Source organism: Salvia miltiorrhiza, chromosome 7 (assembly GCF_028751815.1).
Source record: "Salvia miltiorrhiza cultivar Shanhuang (shh) chromosome 7, IMPLAD_Smil_shh, whole genome shotgun sequence".
In the NCBI taxonomy this organism is placed as follows: Eukaryota; Viridiplantae; Streptophyta; class Magnoliopsida; order Lamiales; family Lamiaceae; genus Salvia; species Salvia miltiorrhiza.
Genome location: NC_080393.1, coordinates 9895785 through 9914974, shown reverse-complemented (window position 1 = coordinate 9914974; position 19190 = coordinate 9895785). Strand labels below are relative to the sequence as shown.

General features: G+C 37.1%; 3 protein-coding genes across 3 annotated transcripts; 2 read left to right on the top strand and 1 right to left on the bottom strand.

Annotated features, from left to right (window-relative positions):
- Positions 1 to 8576: 8576 nt before the first annotated feature.
- On the bottom strand, positions 8577 to 11597 carry LOC130992454 (uncharacterized). The gene is made up of 3 exons (XM_057917091.1): positions 9557 to 11597; positions 9373 to 9472; positions 8577 to 9287 (listed from the first exon to the last, which is right to left on the bottom strand). The coding sequence occupies exons 1-3, from the start codon at positions 11590 to 11592 to the stop codon at positions 8577 to 8579; spliced, it is 2847 nt and encodes a 948-aa protein (XP_057773074.1). The 5' UTR covers positions 11593 to 11597.
- Positions 11598 to 14169: 2572 nt separating this feature from the next.
- LOC130993800 (uncharacterized) lies at positions 14170 to 15238 on the top strand. Its single transcript, XM_057918835.1, has 3 exons — positions 14170 to 14288; positions 14365 to 14458; positions 14537 to 15238. Exons 1-3 carry the CDS (start codon positions 14197 to 14199, stop codon positions 15236 to 15238), a joined length of 888 nt encoding a protein of 295 aa, XP_057774818.1. The 5' UTR covers positions 14170 to 14196.
- Positions 15239 to 15354: 116 nt separating this feature from the next.
- Positions 15355 to 17010, top strand: LOC130993799 (uncharacterized). The gene is made up of 5 exons (XM_057918834.1): positions 15355 to 15587; positions 15711 to 15789; positions 15917 to 16225; positions 16317 to 16424; positions 16503 to 17010. Exons 1-5 carry the CDS (start codon positions 15355 to 15357, stop codon positions 16869 to 16871), a joined length of 1098 nt encoding a protein of 365 aa, XP_057774817.1. The 3' UTR covers positions 16872 to 17010.
- The last annotated feature ends 2180 nt before the right edge of the window (positions 17011 to 19190 follow it).

Genomic DNA, 19190 nt, shown 5'->3' with positions numbered 1-19190 from the left:
ATTTGTAATGTATAGAAAATAATTTGTTATATATTTAAATTATATAATCTATGAAAATGTTGTTCTTTATTATTACTATTATACTTGTCTTTTAATAAAATAATGTCTTAAATATACGGAATGTCCAAAAAAAGTTTCTCGGGGTTGGTAGCCCCCGATCCCCGTGTAAATTCAGCCCCCTCCCAAATTAATTCCTGGCTCCGCCACTGAGTTTGTCGTATGAGCTACGCAATATGATATGTGTATGACATAAAACTTATAGATCACTATTAATGAATAAAAAGAAACAAACTAATAGATCATTGTGCGAGGGACACATATATTTAAAGGAAAAATAGGTTTTATAATACTTTCTCATTGAAACGATCAATAAGAAAATTATTTGTGAGCTTCTACTAGTTAGTTGGAGTTGGTTGTTACTTTCGCAAAAGACACGCGGCTCAAAATAGGAGAAAGTACATTCATTAAAAGCGAGTGTGAAGGTACAACCAATAATGCAGCAGACACATTTTCAATGAGAATTCATAACTAGAGTTTTAACAATTGGACCCCTACAATCCCTCTACAATACTAGCCAATCACACACACACACAATTTGGAGAATTAATAAAGGCAAGATATTTGATTTTGTGTTTTGTATATTATTATCCCTTCGTCCCTGAAATAAGTTTCTCTTTGGGACGGCACGGGTTTTAAGAAAAAATGATAAAGTGTATTGATAGTGAAGAAAAATGTGTTATAATTGTGGGGGATGAATCCAACAATCACGGAAGTGACGTCAGTCACGTCAGGATCGACAGGCACTAGCAACCTGAGACCACAAGTAACGTTAGAGCCCTCCGAAGAGCACCGGTGGGGGTTTCGATGGAAGGGCCTCCGACGCTCAAGTCAGTAAACAATAGTAATAAAAATCGTATTGAAAGCAATTGAAAGTAAATAAAATAGTGAATCGGATCGATTTGGTCGACGGAGTTGAAGGCGATTGAACAATGAACGAGGGCCGTTGGGTCGTCCCGGTTGATCTGATCACCGGAAAACCTAAGGCTGGGAGCGTGGAGGCAGAATAGTGCTAGAGAATGTGTTGAAATGCGAATGATCGTAAGTATCAGTATCAGTATGAATGTTAATGACAGCGTCCCCTTTATTGTGTTAGTGAGGAAGTATTTATAGATTATGGGACTGCGGAGGTATGACTAGGGTTAGGGTTTGTTGGAATGTTCCTTGAAACCCTAACAGTTCCGACTTCTTCGGAGTTCACTTGCCGTGACCTTCGTTTGACCTAGTCAGCCACGTTGACTAGGTTTTCGTAAGTTTATAGTCCAGTTTGTATACTTTCGTGTTGAAATATTTATTATCGCGCCTCTGCCAGAGCAGAGGGATCGTGCCGCTGCCAGAGCGGAGGGGTCGCGCCTCTGCCAGAGCGGAGGGATCACGCCACTGCCAGAGCAGAGGGATCGCTCCTCTGCCAGAGCAGAGGAATCATGCCGCTGCCAAAGTGGAGGGATCGCGCCTCTGCCAGAGCAGAGGAATCATGTCGCTGCCAGAGCAGAGGGATCCCCCCTCTGCCAGAGCAGAGGGATCGTGTCGCTGCCAGAGCAGAGGGATCCCGCCTCTGCCAGAGCAGAGGGATCATTTCGCTGATTCCTCTAGCGAGGACTTCGCTGACTCCTCTGGCGAGGACTTCGCTGATTCCTCTGGCGAGGATTTCGCTGACCTCTGGTCAGTCGGATTTTATCCACTACAATAATTAGTATTGAGAGTGGTGAAAATGTGAAAAAGTGTTATAATTAGTATTGAGAGTGATGAAAATGTGAAAAGTAAGAATAAATAAAGTATTATTAGTGATGGGGTAGTTGTCCAAAAATGAAAAGAAAGAAAGAATAATTTATTTAAGGAACGTCCCAAAAAGAAAAAAGATGAACTTATTTTAGGGGCGGAGGGAGTATATAAGGGCATAGGCAGAAAAAGTTATTGATGTAGATTGAATTTTCTAAATTTCGATTGATATTGTAAGCTAATAAGCTAATTTTCATATTATAAGTAATGTATGAATTTGATTTACAATATCATATATTAATATATGAATTTGATCATAAATGTAAGTAACATCATATATCATATATTAATGTAAATTTGATTGAATTTTACTATTAATATATGAATTTTTCTTACAATATCAAATCTCGAGATTTTAATAAGCTAATTTTCTAACAATTCGATCGATGATGAAGATTTTTGCACAATAATTTCACAATTTTATTAGAAAAAAAAAACTAAATTTATTTGATTGGAGATGGTTTTACGGATGTGTGGTCATGTAGTCACTTAGTTTATAGTAGTATGTACTAAAATACAAAATGAAATAGAATGGCCAGCAACAATGCTGTCAGAATTTGTTCTAAGCTAATTAGGCTTTATTTTGCATTATTATTAAGAATATATATAAGTTTTTCTTAGGAGTGTTTGAAAATATACGGTACAGATTTATTCTTTTAGAATAATCAAATACTGTAATGTGTTGTGGACAAACTATCTATTGCAAAATAATTTTGAAAATCTATTTATCATGCATGACAATATGCCCACGCATCTCTCGTCATTCATTTGGTATTTACGTTAGGAAACGAATTAATTAAAAAAAATAAAAAAAAATAAATAATACAATAATAATTACTATATTGTTAAAATTAATTATTAGTATTAAATTGCGCTTATATTAAAAAAAGAAAAAAGAAAAAACCTATTATCCCTTACAAACCAGACGACGCTTACAAGGGCCGAGTCTATAGTTAAAACCTCTTCAAAGAAAATTCAGAGAACAGTTAAATTAGTGTATATTGATAAAATTAATTACTCCCTCCGTCCCACTAATTAAGACACACTTTCCTTTTTGGGCTGTCCCAATAATAAAGACACATTTCCAAAAAATGAAATAATTAGGGCATCAGATACACTAATTAATTGCACCTTAATAAAGACACATTTCCTTTTGCCTCTCTCACTCTCTCGTCTCTCACTCTCAATCCAGCTCTCCGCCTTTCTCACTCTCTCGTCTCTCTCTCAATCCAGCTTCTCCGGCGAGCCTCCGACCACCGCCGAGCACCCCTCGCCTCTCCGACCACTGACGGGGCAGAGGGCCGAGACCTAGCCCTAGCCCCGCCGAACAGCGCGGCGCCCCTCCCCTCTCTTCTCCTTTTCCGCCGCCGCCTGCTTCTCCTTTTCCAGCCGACGGCGGCTCTGGGGCCGCGCCACGACCGCCTTCCTTCTTGTTTGCATCTCTCCCTGTCCGACTCCTCTCACTTCCCCTCTCGGTTCTCCCTCGTCTCTCTCGCTCATCTCTCTCTCGACCTCTGTGTTTGCCGCCGCCGCCTTCTCCGACCGAACAGCCGCCACCCATTCTCTTCTCTTCTCCGACAGATCTGGTTCTAGTGGCTAGGGTTTGCAAGCGTTCGATTTTGGGCAAGACCCCCTCTGCCTTGGTTCTGGAATCCTCCATTATCGTCGCCCATCTCCTCGCCCCAATTCTGCCACTGCCTCCCTCCTCCGCCAACGTCCGTGGCCGGCGTCACTGCTATTACAAATTTGATGTTAATTTTGAATCAAATTTTGGTGCTAAATTTTTTGGAATTGTTGTGGGTTCGATTATCTCTTGGTTTGATTTGCAATTGTTTCTGGGTTCCGATTTGCAATTATTTCTGGGTTCGATTTTTCAATTTGCAATTTCCAATCTGTCCAATTGTTTCTGGGTTGATTCAATCAGTGCAGATGAGAGAGAGAGAGTTGGGGTTGGGGTTGGGAATCGACGATCGTGGTCGACGGCGGCGGCGGTGGTCGGAGCAGATGAGAGAGAGAGAGTTGGGGTTTAATAAAGACATTAATCAACTACACTAATAGTGGTGGGCCACAACACTTTAACAACTAATCTACCTTTCCTTAATCTCCGTGCCCAAAAGACTTATGTCTTTATTAATGGGACGGAGGGAGTATATCAGGGTGAGGCAAAATTATTTTTCAAATATGAACAGTGAAATAGTAAGAAATAGTCTAAATTTTATCTCGGATCCTCTTGATCAATAATCTGGGATATCACATGCATAAATAATCCCAAATTATTTAACTATCTAAACTTTTAATCAAGGCCTACTAAACATGCACTTAAAGAATTATATCATACATCAGCCAACACGTTCTCATTCTCAACACAATCGCTAATTATAGTCCAAATTGATTTACTTACGTAAAGTATTAAAATTTATTAATTATATTATAACAATACATGTTGAAACTATCATATTCATGAAATTATCTATTCCACATTGAGAACATATTAAACTTCAACAATTCAAGAACTAAATAAAAAGTTCAATCATCATTCCTACATTAGCCATCCATTTTCTTACATTGATCTTCTATTAAACCTCATCATGGGAAAAATTATACTTGTAAAATGTATTTCAAATAAATAAGTTCTCATATTGAATTTATATTAAACTTCACAATTTAGAATATAAAAATGATTATTAAACTTCATCATTTGAAAATCTAAATAAAATGATACTTAACTTCAAAAATATAAAATAAAAAGATACTCAAATGTATTTGAAATAAATAGGTTTTTCAATTAAATTTGATAATGTAAAATAAAATAAAATGATACTTAGATGTATTTGAAATTAATAAGTTTTTCAATTTATTTTGGTAATAGAAAATAGTTTAAAATAAATGATCATTCCCACATTGATCTTATTGAACTTCATGACCACGAAAAATTTAAAAAAAATACTTGTAAGATGTATTTAAAATAAATAGGTCCCTACATTGAATTTATATTAAACTTTAGTAATTCATAACATAAATAATTTGATTATTAAATTTCATCATTTGAAAACATAAATAAAAGGCAACTTGTGTGTATTTTAAATAAATAGGTTCTTCAATCTATCTATTAATATATATAAAATAAAACATATTGAATTCACCACATTCATCCTCAATCCTAGGCGGCATTAATATGTAAACTGGTAATTTGGATTATAGATTATTTGTGTAGGTTTAATTAATGAAATTGTATTTCCTAGTATTAGTCGTTTATATCCTTAATTTTTATTTGATTTTATTTATTTGCTTTAGATGAGTTTAGTTTTAGTACATTAATTATCATATTTATGTTCTTCTGTCTGGATATTAAAGTGATACTTATTAGGATTATTCATAGTGTTTTCGATCATTTTGCCCATGCATGTGAATACGATACTTGCTACTTGCTGTCAATTACACTGTATTAGTTATAGTTTTTATTGCTAGCAAAATAGTGATCAATATATATACATACACACACATATCCAAGCGGTGCGAACTTTTAATTATTTGCGAACAACAATGTCTAGGGTTCAAATCCACCGCTTTCCCTCTCCCGAATAAAATAATAATGATAGTAATATATAATTTATAGAAAATATCTTATAATTATTAAATTAAATAAATTACTCTAAGGTATTTCATATATATATATATATATATATATATCATGAAGTATTACGATAGTCCATGTGCATCACATAGATGTTATAGTAGTTTCACTCCTAAAGTATAAAATATCATTGAAGCTACAAACATATAGAATTCTCCAAATTGAGCTGTAATTGATGTTACGTAGACCTTACAAATGTAAGATAGATGGGAGACATGCCAAAATCCATAGTTAATTTTTTCCCCTTGCTAGTTAATCTTTGTCCTCTGCATTATTATATGATTGATATTTACCAATCTTGAGTTGTTCAAACATCCAACCATGATCATTACAAATATTATTCCTTGTATTTTTTTATAATTAATTTCATGTTATCAAACACATAATGATAACACTACAAAAAAAGCGGTGATTACCGACGGCTAAATGCCGTCGGTAAAAAAAGACGTCCGCCGGTAAATAGTGTTACCGGCGGCGATAACGGCGGCAAACTCCCGCCGCTAAACGGTTCATCGGCAACGACAATAACGGCGGCGAACATCCGCCGTCGGTAGTTAACGGCGGCGATGCCGCCGTAATTGTCGCCATTAAACGGCGGAGCCTAGCCGGAGAATTAGCGGTGGCAGACACCGCCGCTAGTTACCGAGGGCTATTTTGCCGTCGGTATAGAGAGCCACCGGAGTCCGGCTGACCCTGCCGGAAAACTACCGACGGCGATTACCGCCGCTAACTAGCAGCGGCGAATCGCCGTCGGTAACAAGCTAACGCCGGCCGGTGGATCATGCCGGAGGATGGCCGGGTATTTACCGAGGGGAAATTGCCGTCGGTAACTAGCGACGGCGTTTTGCCCACGGTAATGTTTTTTTTTTTTTATTTATTTATTTATTTATTTATTTTATTGTATATTGTATATCCACAATTTATTTCCGTATTTATACGGTATTGCATACTTTAGACGAACTTCCCAGTCGGCGACCCGACTTCCCAGTGGGTCACCCATCTTGCTTGTGCTATGTGTCAAGCACGCTTAACTTTGAAATTCTTTTCGAGTGATCACCAGTACAGAACACTCGTATTATTGATATATCTACATCTATTAATTCATTTAAATGCTATATACTCACTCATATAATTATAATATTTGAATATGTGGAGATAATACCTTAAATATGTTGTTAATTAGTGAGCGAGTTCGTTTCGGTCCTTATTTTTATCGTCGGTAAAATATTTAATTAATATTTAATAATTAATTAATTAATTAATTAATTTTTTTTTTAACATTAATACACCAAAAGTGTTTTAATTTGGTTATTATAATGTGATTTGAATTTATTTGTTTATGTTAAATGCAATCATCATCATCCTTGCCATAAATATATAAAACATTTATAGTTTTAATAATTAAAGCACTTGAAATATATAGTTCAATAAAACATAAATTTGAAAAGAAAGTGCAAATGTAATTTTGTTTGAAAACATAAACATAAGTCTAAGCATCATCATCATCATCATCGGCATCAGGGTGTGGAGGTGGCTGAGCATTATACATCCTCATAAACGCCTCCAATTGAGCCACGCGGTCCTGCATCTGTTGGCGTTCTGCTTGCTCTGCCGCCATGCGCTCCTCTATCTGTTGGCGTTGTGCTTGCTCTGCCGCCAATCGCTCCTCCAGCGTGGAGATCCGTGTCTCATAAAGCTGCTGAGACACCACAGAACTGCCCGTGCTGCGGATAGACCCCCTACTAGCCTGACTCTGCCCGGCACTCCCGACGCCGTAGATCCGTGACCTATCAATTTGCACCACCTCCAAATACACCTCGTCTAGCCGCTCCTGTCGTCCTGTGGCAGCGGCCAGTCGATGAACCTCGGCCTAATACATACATAACAATGCATAATTGTTAGAAAATAAATACATTCACTAAATATTTGAATAAACTTAAACACTTACGTCAATTCTAGCATCTCTCTCCGACGTATAACTTCCGTCGGCGTACGTGTGGAGGCGGAGGAAGGTGGCATAGTTCGGTGCATCCTGGGGAGTACCAGGATCCAAGCTCTGTAGATGCATTTATATAAGATAAATAAGTTATATTAGTCAATATATTAATTTAATTTATATACTTAATTATTTGTTAATTACATACCATATACTGCTGCAGGATACGAGTCGACTGGGACCCGCCCACGTGCCTACTGATCCTTGTACCCTCCCCATCGGGCTCGGACATCCGATTGGCACGAGCTCGAGTTGAAACAGCCTCAACCTCGGGCTGATGCCAGTAATCCCGGAGTCCAGTCCAGAAATCGGGAGTCATCCAGACGGGCCTAGACATCTCTCTCCCTTGGCTGATACACTGCTTGAGAGTTGTCTTGTAGTCGCTCATCATGTCGGAGTACCTTTTGCGGGCTTTTGTCTCCCACATGATCCTCACGTCATGCTCATCATCGGGCTGCCACGTAAACTCTTTCTGTTGAAAGAAAGAGAATTAATTTAATATCAAACATTTTAACAATTTAATATGATATATTTATATGTATTATAAATTTAATTGTACCTGTAATTCATCAAAAAATTTATCCTTCATCGCCGGGGGCGTCAACTTCCATGTGTACCCGCCTGGGTTTTCAAACATATTAAATGTGCACGTGCAAGCTTTGGACAGGTCAGTGGGCTCCAACAAAACACTGTGTACAAGTAATTTTGTCACTTAATCATGGTGTACGAGAAACAGTAATTTTAACTAATGTACTTACCCAGTCTCAGGATGCCTCTGAAATACCGTCCTCCCATCAGGTGCCTTAACCTCTCTCTCTCTGATAGCGGCAGCTGTAGGGCCCCTAGGCCTTCTAGCCCGTGAACTACTAGAAGCATTGGGAGTCTCGGGAGTCCCAGAAATATGCGTCCCAGACCCATCAGATGTATCTGCTGTAGCTTCTGGCGCATTAACGCCAGATCGCCTCCCAAATCCCAAGAAACCTCGAGAGGTAGACATGATGCCTGTTGCATACAATTAAATTAACAAATATATAGCGAAACGTAACATTAACAGTAACTAACAAACATAACAAATTTGCAATCAAATTCAACCAAAATGTGCATTTACATTTATTCATAAGCATCACTACTATCATCATCACTATCGTTAGATGTCAACGGGGAATCATCGTCTTTTGCTTCATCGTCATCTTCAATCTCAACGACTCCACCGAGGGGATGAAGGAGAAGTGGTTGTTCAATGCCTACACTTGTGTGAGTAGGCATAATAGTAACCACTTCTTCTTGAAATGGTTGATCTAATGTTGATGTAGATGCTGCAGTAGACACTTCAACCTTAGATCTTGCGTTGACTTTGCATGCTGACCACCAATTTTTCTTTGATTGGTTCGTACTGGGATAGGGACAGTGAAACACTTGAACTACTTGACTCGCCAAAACAAAGGGATCATACTTCTTATATCTTCGTGTGTGGTTCAGTGAAACTAACTTGAAGTCTGTATCAATAGAAGTTCCCTGAGCCGACAAGTCAAACCATTCACAGTTGAACAAGACTGTCTGCTTAATTGGATACCCCGGATACTCCAGCACGCAAACCTCTTGCAGACGCCCATAAAAGTCTAGCACATCTCTATCACTACCATAGACCGAACCTTTTATGCAAATGCCACTGTTCACAGTCGCACTCTCTCTATCATGATCAGTTGTGTGAAACCTGTAGCCATTCACGAAATAGCCGGAGTATGTTTCAATCTCCCTTAATGGTCCAGCTGCAAGCGACCTAATATAAGGGTTCAACTCGTCGTTACAAGGACGACAAACCTGTTTCACACAAATATCATTTAAGTTTGCTAGCCAATTTTAGAGTAAGTAAATGTATATTTAACATAAATTTATCGTCTCTTACGTAATGGTTAAACCACAGAATAAACTCGTTGTGAAACGCGACTTCAAACTCTGCATCAGTCATGTAAGGATTTGCATATCGTTTTTCCTCCTTGAAGATCCTTGGATACAAAGAATCAAATAAATATGTTAACACCTATATATGATGAACACTTCTTATACGTAAATTGAACGAGAATACTCACTTGCTATATGTCTCTGCAACCTCTGCACAATTGCTCAAAATATACATGTGTGCAGCATGCCATTCGCGCTCATCCATGTGCAGCATGCCATTCATGTTGTGCATCTTCAGGGCGTTCATGTCAACGCATCTACTAATATTTGACACGTACCCATCGGGAAACTTAAGACTCTTGATCCATTGGAGTAAGATCTTCTTCTCTTCCCTGTCAAGCGTATAACATGCTTTCAGATACCCTCGAGTTCCATCCACTTTCTTCAACTCTTTCCGCTTGCAGAAGGTGTTCAATTCTTCTCTAGATTTTTCTGTATCTTTTGTCTTCCCCTTCACATTCAGGACAGTATTAAACACGTTATCAAACACATTTTTCTCAATGTGCATGACATCCAGATTATGTCGAATCAAAAGATATCTCCAATAGGGTAGATCCCAAAATATGCTTTTCTTTTTCCACCCTACATCTTGATATTTGGCGAGTTGAGCGTTCCTGCCATCGAAGTCTTCGGTAACCTTCACGAAGCCTAACCCCTCGATTTGATTCAAGATTTGTATTCCTGATCTTTGTTCTGGTGGACCAACATTGCATGTCTTATTCCTCAAGAATGAAGTTTTGTTTCTCCTAAACACATGGTTAGGAGGTAAGAACTTCCGATGATTATCAAACCACGATTGTTTTCCACTCATCGGCAAAGTGAATGCTTCTGTATTCTCCATGCAATGTGGACATGCCAATTTCCCAGCTGTACCCCACCCAGACAACATAGCGTACGCTGGAAAATCACTGATAGTCCATATCAGAGCTGCTCGCATCTGAAAATTTTGCTTCAACGATATGTCGTAAGTGTTCACACCAACCTCCCACAGAGATTTTAACTCGTGTATCAATGGCTGTAAGAATACGTCCAACTTCATCTTTGGGTTTGATGGGCCAGGCACGAGGACTGTGAGGAACATGAATTGTTCTTTCATGCACAACCACGGAGGCAGGTTATACGGCGTGACAATAACTGGCCAAGAAGAATATTGACGCCCTGATTGTGCAAATGGGGCAAAACCATCTGTAGAGAGGCCCAATCTCACATTTCTAATCTCATCGGCGAATCCAGGAAAGACTGAATTCAAATGTTTCCATGCCGGAGAGTCGGCCGGGTGGCGCATTATCCCATCGTCTGTGGAGGTCGCATGCCACCGCATTTGTTCAGCAGTTGCAGGAGATGCAAACAATCTCTGCAATCGGGGCGTCAAGGGAAAATAGTGCATCTGTTTAGCGGGCACTTGTTTCTTTCTGCGACTCCCAGATGCACGCAAGCTGTCCTTATATCGTGATTGGTCACAGAACATACAAGTATGTAGCTCACTAGTTTCCCCCCAATACAACATGCAGTTATTAACACAGCAATCGATCTTCTCTACTGGCAAACCCAAACCACGTAGATTTCTTTTCGTACTATAGAAGTCTTCTGGACAGTTGTTACCCTCTGGTAAAGCAGCTTTCATCATCGAAGACATCTGATTGTAAGTCCTCTCTGACATGTGGCTTTCAGTCTTTATGCTCATGAATTGAGTCATCCAACTTAATTGTGAGTACGTGTCACATCCTGCGTACAATGGAGTATCCGCTGCATCCAACATGTTATAAATCTGTTGAGCGTCATTATTGGGCGGCTGCTCCAGATTTGGAGGATCTTGATAATTACTAGGTCCAGCATGGTCATGCACCATCCTTTCGTAGTTATTGTATAATCCATCATCCTCATTCATTATAGCATGTTCTCTCGGCATAGACAGCGGTGCTTCCCCGTGACAAACCCAAACTTTGTAATTCAGGACAAATCCACGCCTACTAACATGTTCTCTGACCGTAGGTACATCTAAATACGCTTGATTCTTGCACTTCTTACACGGGCACCTAATGTTACCTTGTCCATCTGTGTACGCCGTTTGATTGAACGCCCACTCAAGGAAAAACTCAAGCCCCGTTTCAAATGCGGTACGATCATTGTATCTCGCGTACATCCACGTACGATTATCACTCATTCTTGCAAATTCTAATTGAAAAAAACAAAATAAAATATAATAAATTACTTGAAATCTAACAAAATTTCGACAGCATAACCCCACTATCCTAACTACCAAGTGCTCGACTCTACCAGCAACTATAGTGACCATAGTGGTCCTAATTTACTAAGCCTATACTAGGTCTACCCGGCCCCCCAATATCGAAGCAATAATACAATACAAATAAAAGCAATAAAAATCATGGTAATTAAATTAAAAACAATCATTTGTTGGGAGAAGATCCTTAAGAAATAATCAATTTCTATCCCAAAGGGAGAAGATCCTTAAGAAATTGATTAAATCTATCCCACAATATTATCCAACATATATAAATTATTCTAACAAACAACTTAAACTAAATTATATTGATTAAAATTAATAAAATTTAAAATTAATCATGCTCATAATTTAAAACTAAACTAACAACATATACTAATTGATTAATATAATTTAAAATTAATCATGCTTCAATTGATATAATTTAAAATTATTCATGCTACATATAATTTATTTATAAACAAAGCCAATTATAAATTAATTATTAAACTATATATAACAAATAAATCTATTTAATTAACATATAAATACATAAATAATTAAATAAATAATTAAACAAGAGAGCGTACGGTGGTGGTTTTCGGCGGGTGTCGTGAAGAAAGCGGCGAAACGAAATCGTCGAACTAAAATAAATTAATAATATAAGTCAAAATTTAAAAATTATATATATATATATATACAGAGAGAGAGAGAGAGAGAGAAAGAGAGTTACCTGGGCGGCTGGGCACGGCGGCGGTCGGCGGCGGGGTTCGGCGGCGGTGGTCGGCTGGTGGAAGCAGCAGGCAGCAGCAGCAGGGGCGAAGCGGCGGGGGGGGGGGGATTGTTCTGCGCAAAAGTGAAAAAAGGAGGTTACGCGTGCCCTAATATTGGCCATTACCGACGGCAAGTGCCGCCGCTAGATAGCGACGGCGTAAACGCCGTCGGTAATTGTGTTAATTTAATGTTTTATTATATATTCGAAACTTACCGGCGGCGTCGCCGTCGCTAGTTAACGGCGGCAAGTTTGCCGTCGGTAACGGGCCGGTAATTTCGAAAGCACGGGTCGTCTGGAATGCCGCCGCCGTGCCGCCGTTAATTACCGACGGCAAAATTGCCGCCGGTAATTTTAGCCGGTAATTACGCGTTTTTTTGTAGTGTAACATCTTGAAAATATACTATCGAGAACAAAATAGTACTACTTCGTAACAGATCCAAAATACTTTGCAAGAATATTTCGGAACTCGAATCGATGGCTGAAAGCAATTAACGAAGGATATTTTCGACATGCAAGCTGAGTTCAACGTACAATTAATTATTTTTCCAGACTTTTTATAGCCAAAATAGAATGCAATTCCTTCTCACAATTAATTTATGGGCTTTGATGTTCTTAAAAATATGAATCTAGAATTTAGAATTTAACTAGTGGGGTTGGTTGAGATTTAGGTATTTATATACTCCATCTTAATTCTCAATTTATCATAACAAATTTGAATGCATTGAATTAGGCTTTCGTAGTGAATTGGGCTAACAATAACATAATGAACTAATTAATAGTTAATATACACATTGCTATGTAGAGAAAGAAATGTCGCTGGGCCTCCGCCTCTTGACTTAACTTGTAGTCTTATTTAATGCTTTTTTTGGACATCTCATTATGTCACCTAATTAGTAATTACTACTACTATATTTTCGTATTAGCGAAATAACCTTTTTTTTTCCCTTTTGACCTGCCATAGCAATAAGTTTGGCAGTGTATTTTTGGATTGTTATATTTCATTTTATTTCTCAATTTACGCATGAATTAACCAAACACAGTATACCCGATTACACGTCCAATATAGAGAGCTTCGGCCGCAAAGTTAACTAGTTAATTAACTTAATAAATCATCTCCTTGGATACAAAAATTATTTTCATTTTAATGAAAAAACACACTCGAATCACTTAAATTGTTAATGCATAAATTGAATCCACGTTACAAATTTTAATTACTACAAATAAATTTAGAACTTAAATAACACAAAAAAATAACATAGTGTACATGTTGATAATCGGGCGTGAATATAAAGTTTTTTAGAGAATAATTTTGTTGTTGTGATGCTCGTTGTAATCGGAGTTGAGAAGATACTTTTGTGCATAATCCAGAGGAAAAAATAAAATTTGATTATGAGTTGAATTTGAGCTTAAAAAAATTCCATATTTTTTGATGCCATGTACTATTTAATTTAATAATCTTGATAAGCTACCTCAGCGCTTGGCGCATATATAGTTCAGCCATTGACCTTTGACTCGGCCGGCTGAATTAGCTGATACTAAAGTGGTGATATACGATTTAAAAAAATAATAATTTTAACGTTTGTAAAATGGTCAAAATTTATTGAAGAATTCACCATTGGGCCGTTTAGGTAAAACAAAATTTGAGATTTTCTTACCTATATTGCAATATATAGCACAATATGTCAACATGGGAAAGGTAAACATTTAGCTACTTTGATGGACATCCAGATCGAATTTCAGTTTTCAAGCAACCTGAGCAATACTTTGGAAAAATGACGACGAGATACTTAGATGAAAAAGAGTATCACGCTGCTCATACTTATGTTCTACTAAATTGCAAAGAAGTGACACAAACATATCTCAAGTAAGTTAAGTTAATAAAATTGTCTTTCATTTCATAATCATAAAATATTATGTAACTTATGGTGTGTTTAATTTAGGTTATTCGTGGCTGAATTGCGTGCATTACACGTCTCAGAAGCTGATATTAACCATCAGATGGAAATCCAATTTTCAGATTGGTTCCGATCATATGTAATATGAGACTTAAATTATTCATCTAGTATTTACACATAATCATATAATTAGATTCTAATTTATCTCATAATATAGGTGTCAAATCCTGCAAATCACGTGGTTAATGAGTTTCTAATTGCTCTCGCAAAGGGCCCCCTAGTCATGGTGAAGACTTACCCGGGATTTTATGTAAATGGATATAAATTTCACACGATGATGCATGGGACTAATCGGGCTAGTATGAACAGTGGTGTGTGCATAAAAGGTGAATGTTATGGTTCAGATGAGAATGGTGAACTCGACTATTATGGGCGTTTGCTGGAGGTATGCGAGCTTGAGTATATGGGTCTACCACTGAAGACGATCACACTCTTTAAGTGTGAATGGTTTGATCCATCACCATGTAGGACATCAGTGCATCCTCAATTCAAATTGGTTTCAATAAATCATACACGTAGATATGGTGGTTATGAACCATTTGTGCTAGCTGACCAAGCTATTCAAGTATATTATTGTACATACCCAAGTTTGAGAAGTGATAGGAAGGATTGGTGGGAAGTTTGTAAGATTAAAGCTAGGTCGAAAGTTGAAGTTCCAAATGCAGTGGAAGAGACTGTAGTGAACCAACCTTCTCAAGAAGATGACTTAATGACTCCAACAAACCCTAACATAGATGATGACACCATAATAGTGCATCTTCGTGGTGGTTTGATAGATATTGATGATGCCGATGAGGAAGACGAAGAAGACACATATTTGACTGATGAAGAAGATAGAAACTTGGATGATAGTTTTTAGTGTCAGGTTTTATGTAGAAGTTTTGTTTTAATCAAGTCTTATATGTGATTTCATTATATCTTTTCAAATATCTTTTTTTTTTGTTTGTTAATCCTTTCATTATTAATTTTATACAGATGGCTAGAGGAAGCAGTGACGGGCACAGTGGTAGACGAGGGCGCGGTGATGGTAGAGGGCGATCATCATCCTCAGGGGCATCATCACAAGCGTCTGATGGGGGCATTCGTGATTCAGTTGCCCAGATACAGTTGGCTGGAGGTAGTGGATCCGCTCCGACATCATTAGAAGATACCGTGCCCAGCAGCCACTCGAGTACGGGTCGGATTATGTTGACCATTACACCTCAGGGGTAAGTTTGTGTTATTTGATAATATTCTTTATTTCTTTCTTTTGCAATGACCATTTTATTTATTTAATAACAGTAAGATCTACCCATACGAGTACGTGCCCAAGCATGTACTCATATTTTCAGGCAAGTTAGGAACCCTAATGGCTTTAACTGGAAGGCGACACAAGATGATGCGAAGAATTTATATTTTATGGAATTCAAGGTATATTATTCACGTCCCTTCTTATTTAGTGAAGTCTAATTTAGCTTTGAATTTGCTGAATTCTTTAGATTGATACTAGTTAGTGGAGTATATTTATATTACTCATTTTTTATTTCAAATAATGCAGAAGCACTTCATGTGGGATGATAGTATCGAACAGGCAGTGAAGTTGGATTTTATGAAGATCGCGGCTCGTAGGTATAAAGATTTTGTATATGAAATCAAGATGGCAAATGATGATCCGAAGAAGGGAAGGCCACCATTTATTCATGAGCGTGAGTGGTCTGATTGGTTGAGTTACTGGAGGAGTGAGGCTATGGTTAAGAAATCAGAAACGGCCAAAAAGTGCAGAATGTCTGAGCCTGAAGGTCCAGGAACAGGACAAATGAAGCATAAAGGAGGCTCCAAATCTACTCTCCAGATTGCCGATGAGATTGTAAGTAACTTTTTAATTTTTCATTTAAATGTTTTTAATAGTTTGCACATATTTATACTTAATATAAATTTCAATCATTTTTAATATAAAGGCCAAAAAGAAGGGCGTTGATCCCAGTCAGTGCTTCTATGACGCTTATGAGGTCCTCCACGTGAACAAAGATGGATCATATACTGACCCTAGATCTGAGACAGTTGGGGTATGTGATATAACTTTTATGATTGTTTAGTACATTTTATGTTACTTATGCAATTGCAAATTTGTTTGTTAATTGTAGAGAAAAATTGAAGAGCTAAGGGAACAACAAAGTCAGCCGGTGGTTGGATCTACTGAGCCACAAGAGGTGGACATGGCCAAAATATACCATGAGGCTGTAGGTGGATTGGATAAGAAGAAGAGGTTGTTTGGTGTTGGTAGTCTGGCATCTACCCTCAAGAGTGATGGTTCGAGTGGATCATCTCACGCTCGGTCCTCAGCTTATGACGATACAATAGTTGGTCTCCAGAATGAGTTGCAGAAGGAGCGAGATGAGCGTCGACAAGAGAGTGAGAGCTTCAGGGCACACCTACTAGCACAACACGAGTACTTGACTCGCTTTTGTGCACAGTCGGGATTGCCCCCCCCCTCACCACCTCCGCCTCTTTGACTTTGATGTGTATTACTATTTTGGATATGTAATATGTTAGACTTGGATGTGTGTGAAAACTTATTAGGATTGTAGTATGTGAAAACTTATTAGGATTGACTTGGATGTGTGTTATCATTAGACTTTAGTTTGATTTAAATTATCATTGTTGTTAAATAGATTGATTTCGAAAATATGTGTAAATTGTCGATAACAAGTGAAACCAAAATCTGGATAATTTCATTTTTTTAAAAAAGGATACCGACGGATCTTCCGTCGATACTTTTCCAGCGATCGGACGGCGGCTCCGGCGATTATTACCGACGGATTCGTCCGTCGGTTTTCCGTCGGAAACTGGACGATACAGTCGTCGGCGACTGAGAAGTCGGCGACGGACTTTCGGTCGTGGATCCGTCGATAATGAACGACGGACTACTTATCCGTCGGTGTACTATTTACCGACGCGTCTTTTAATGTCGAGCCGTCGACGTCGGTACTCCGTCGAAATCTTCATTTACCGACGGAAATTTGGGTGTTACCGACGGACTGATTTAGCTAGTTTTAATTAGTTGTATATCATAGAGTTTTACACAATTCCTTGATAATAATTAAAAGATACTAACTAGTAACCAGCTAATCTAATTATTGAATAAGTACCTCTACTCAATTTAAGCCATATATAATTAATGAAATCGTACAATAAAAAAGTTTTAAGTACAGTGCGGGAATAAAATCCACAACATTAATGCGAAAATGAGAAAATTAAATGCACCAATATCAACTCAAGAATATTATTTTCACATTCACGATTTACTCAACCATAATAAGTAGTGATATACTATAGACCAACCAATTTTTACATTACTTACCTCGATGTAATATCAATAATTAACAAAAGAAAAAGTTTCAATGTCAAATAATCTGATGGGTCGAGGTGAGGTAAGTCATACAATTCAGTGTAATACTAATAATTAATAAAAGAAAAAATTTCAATGTCAAAATAATCTAACGGGTCGAAGTGAGGTCGATCATATATATACAATGCTTATACTTCGATGTAATATCAATAATTAAGAAAAGAAATTCAATGCCAAATAATTTGACAGATTAAGATGGGGTCGATCATACAATGCTTATACCGTGTGTTAAGTGTTTAGAGATCATAATATAGTGGTATGTGTTTTAATTATGAAATTATTACTTTGTTAGGAAAACCAAAAGGGCCCTAAAGAGGAGCTAAAAAGTGTCAATTCAAGTAATAAATTGGTGGAGAAATAAGTCATATTCAAACATGTTGAATTTGAAAAACTTATAGTGCTGTTATTGCAACGGACAAATATAAATTATATAAATTGACACCTCAACGGACATATTACGTACGTGGTCTAGGATACTCCGAATTTTCATCTCCTTAGTGGTTACATGTTATTTTATTACTTTTACATTGCCCATTAATTTTATTTGATAATACCGTCCTACCAAACGGGTATGATTTGTTTCTTTCACAAAATATTAATCCACCTTTATTTAACTAAACCAATTAGCTCTTATGAACGTGCGTGCAATTTCATTATTCATTTATATAACTATAATTGGTCTTTTGTGTAGTAGTCCGCATGGTGCAGCCCATAGCCTCGTCGCCGTTCTATTTAGTTGTATTATATTAATGATAATTTTATTAATAAACAAAATATTTTTATTAATAACAAATAAAATTATACACATAAAATATGATATAAAATGATTTTTTTTAAATACAAATTATATTTCTTAAATGACACTTTTATAAAAATAATAAAGGTGTCTATTGTTATTAGTAAAAAATTTAATATAAGTAATAAAAGCAGGTCGCATCGATTAGAGAATATTTTAATAGGATATTTTTAAGTGTCCTATTAAAGAGTATATATGCGAAAGTTTGCATATTGTATATATACTTCGCTACAAAAGAAAATGTGATTTCCTTTTCCTCGTGATCAACTCATCTAAAAATGTTTTAAATCTTTTTTAAAGATATTAACGAAGTAATGATAAAATGCATTGTGAATTAAAATATATATTTTTTAATCATGTATTTCAACTCAACTACTACAATAAATTGTTATTGGTTTTTACTTAACTAATGGATGAACTGTCTGATTTATAACTTGATTGGTTCAATTTCTATACACCTGTCCCTTATTATATATGCGTTCATCATTGTTTTGTTATGTGCGCAACCAACAATCATAAGAATATTATCTAGAATATTTGGCAAATTGAACAAAAAGACAATATGAATAAAAAGAATAGCAAAACTTGCAAGGTGGAGTTACTATATGGAACAAACTGATTGGTCAA

What these genes read in the sequence shown, in the direction of transcription:
- LOC130993799 (XM_057918834.1), top strand. Translation starts at nt 15,355, where the DNA reads ATGGCTAGAGGAAGCAGTGACGGGCACAGTGGTAGACGAGGGCGCGGT. An exon ending in TTGACCATTACACCTCAGGG is followed by an intron (nt 15,588 to 15,710) that starts GTAAGTTTGTGT and finishes TCATATTTTCAG; the next exon opens with GCAAGTTAGGAACCCTAATG. An exon ending in TCCAGATTGCCGATGAGATT is followed by an intron (nt 16,226 to 16,316) that starts GTAAGTAACTTT and finishes TTTAATATAAAG; the next exon opens with GCCAAAAAGAAGGGCGTTGA.
- LOC130992454 (XM_057917091.1), bottom strand. Translation starts at nt 11,592, where the DNA reads ATGAGTGATAATCGTACGTGGATGTACGCGAGATACAATGATCGTACC. An exon ending in GTTGCAGAGACATATAGCAA is followed by an intron (nt 9,473 to 9,556) that starts GTGAGTATTCTC and finishes TTTGTATCCAAG; the next exon opens with GATCTTCAAGGAGGAAAAAC. An exon ending in TTCTGTGGTTTAACCATTAC is followed by an intron (nt 9,288 to 9,372) that starts GTAAGAGACGAT and finishes TGTGTGAAACAG; the next exon opens with GTTTGTCGTCCTTGTAACGA.
- LOC130993800 (XM_057918835.1), top strand. Translation starts at nt 14,197, where the DNA reads ATGACGACGAGATACTTAGATGAAAAAGAGTATCACGCTGCTCATACT. An exon ending in GTGACACAAACATATCTCAA is followed by an intron (nt 14,289 to 14,364) that starts GTAAGTTAAGTT and finishes TGTTTAATTTAG; the next exon opens with GTTATTCGTGGCTGAATTGC. An exon ending in CAGATTGGTTCCGATCATAT is followed by an intron (nt 14,459 to 14,536) that starts GTAATATGAGAC and finishes CTCATAATATAG; the next exon opens with GTGTCAAATCCTGCAAATCA.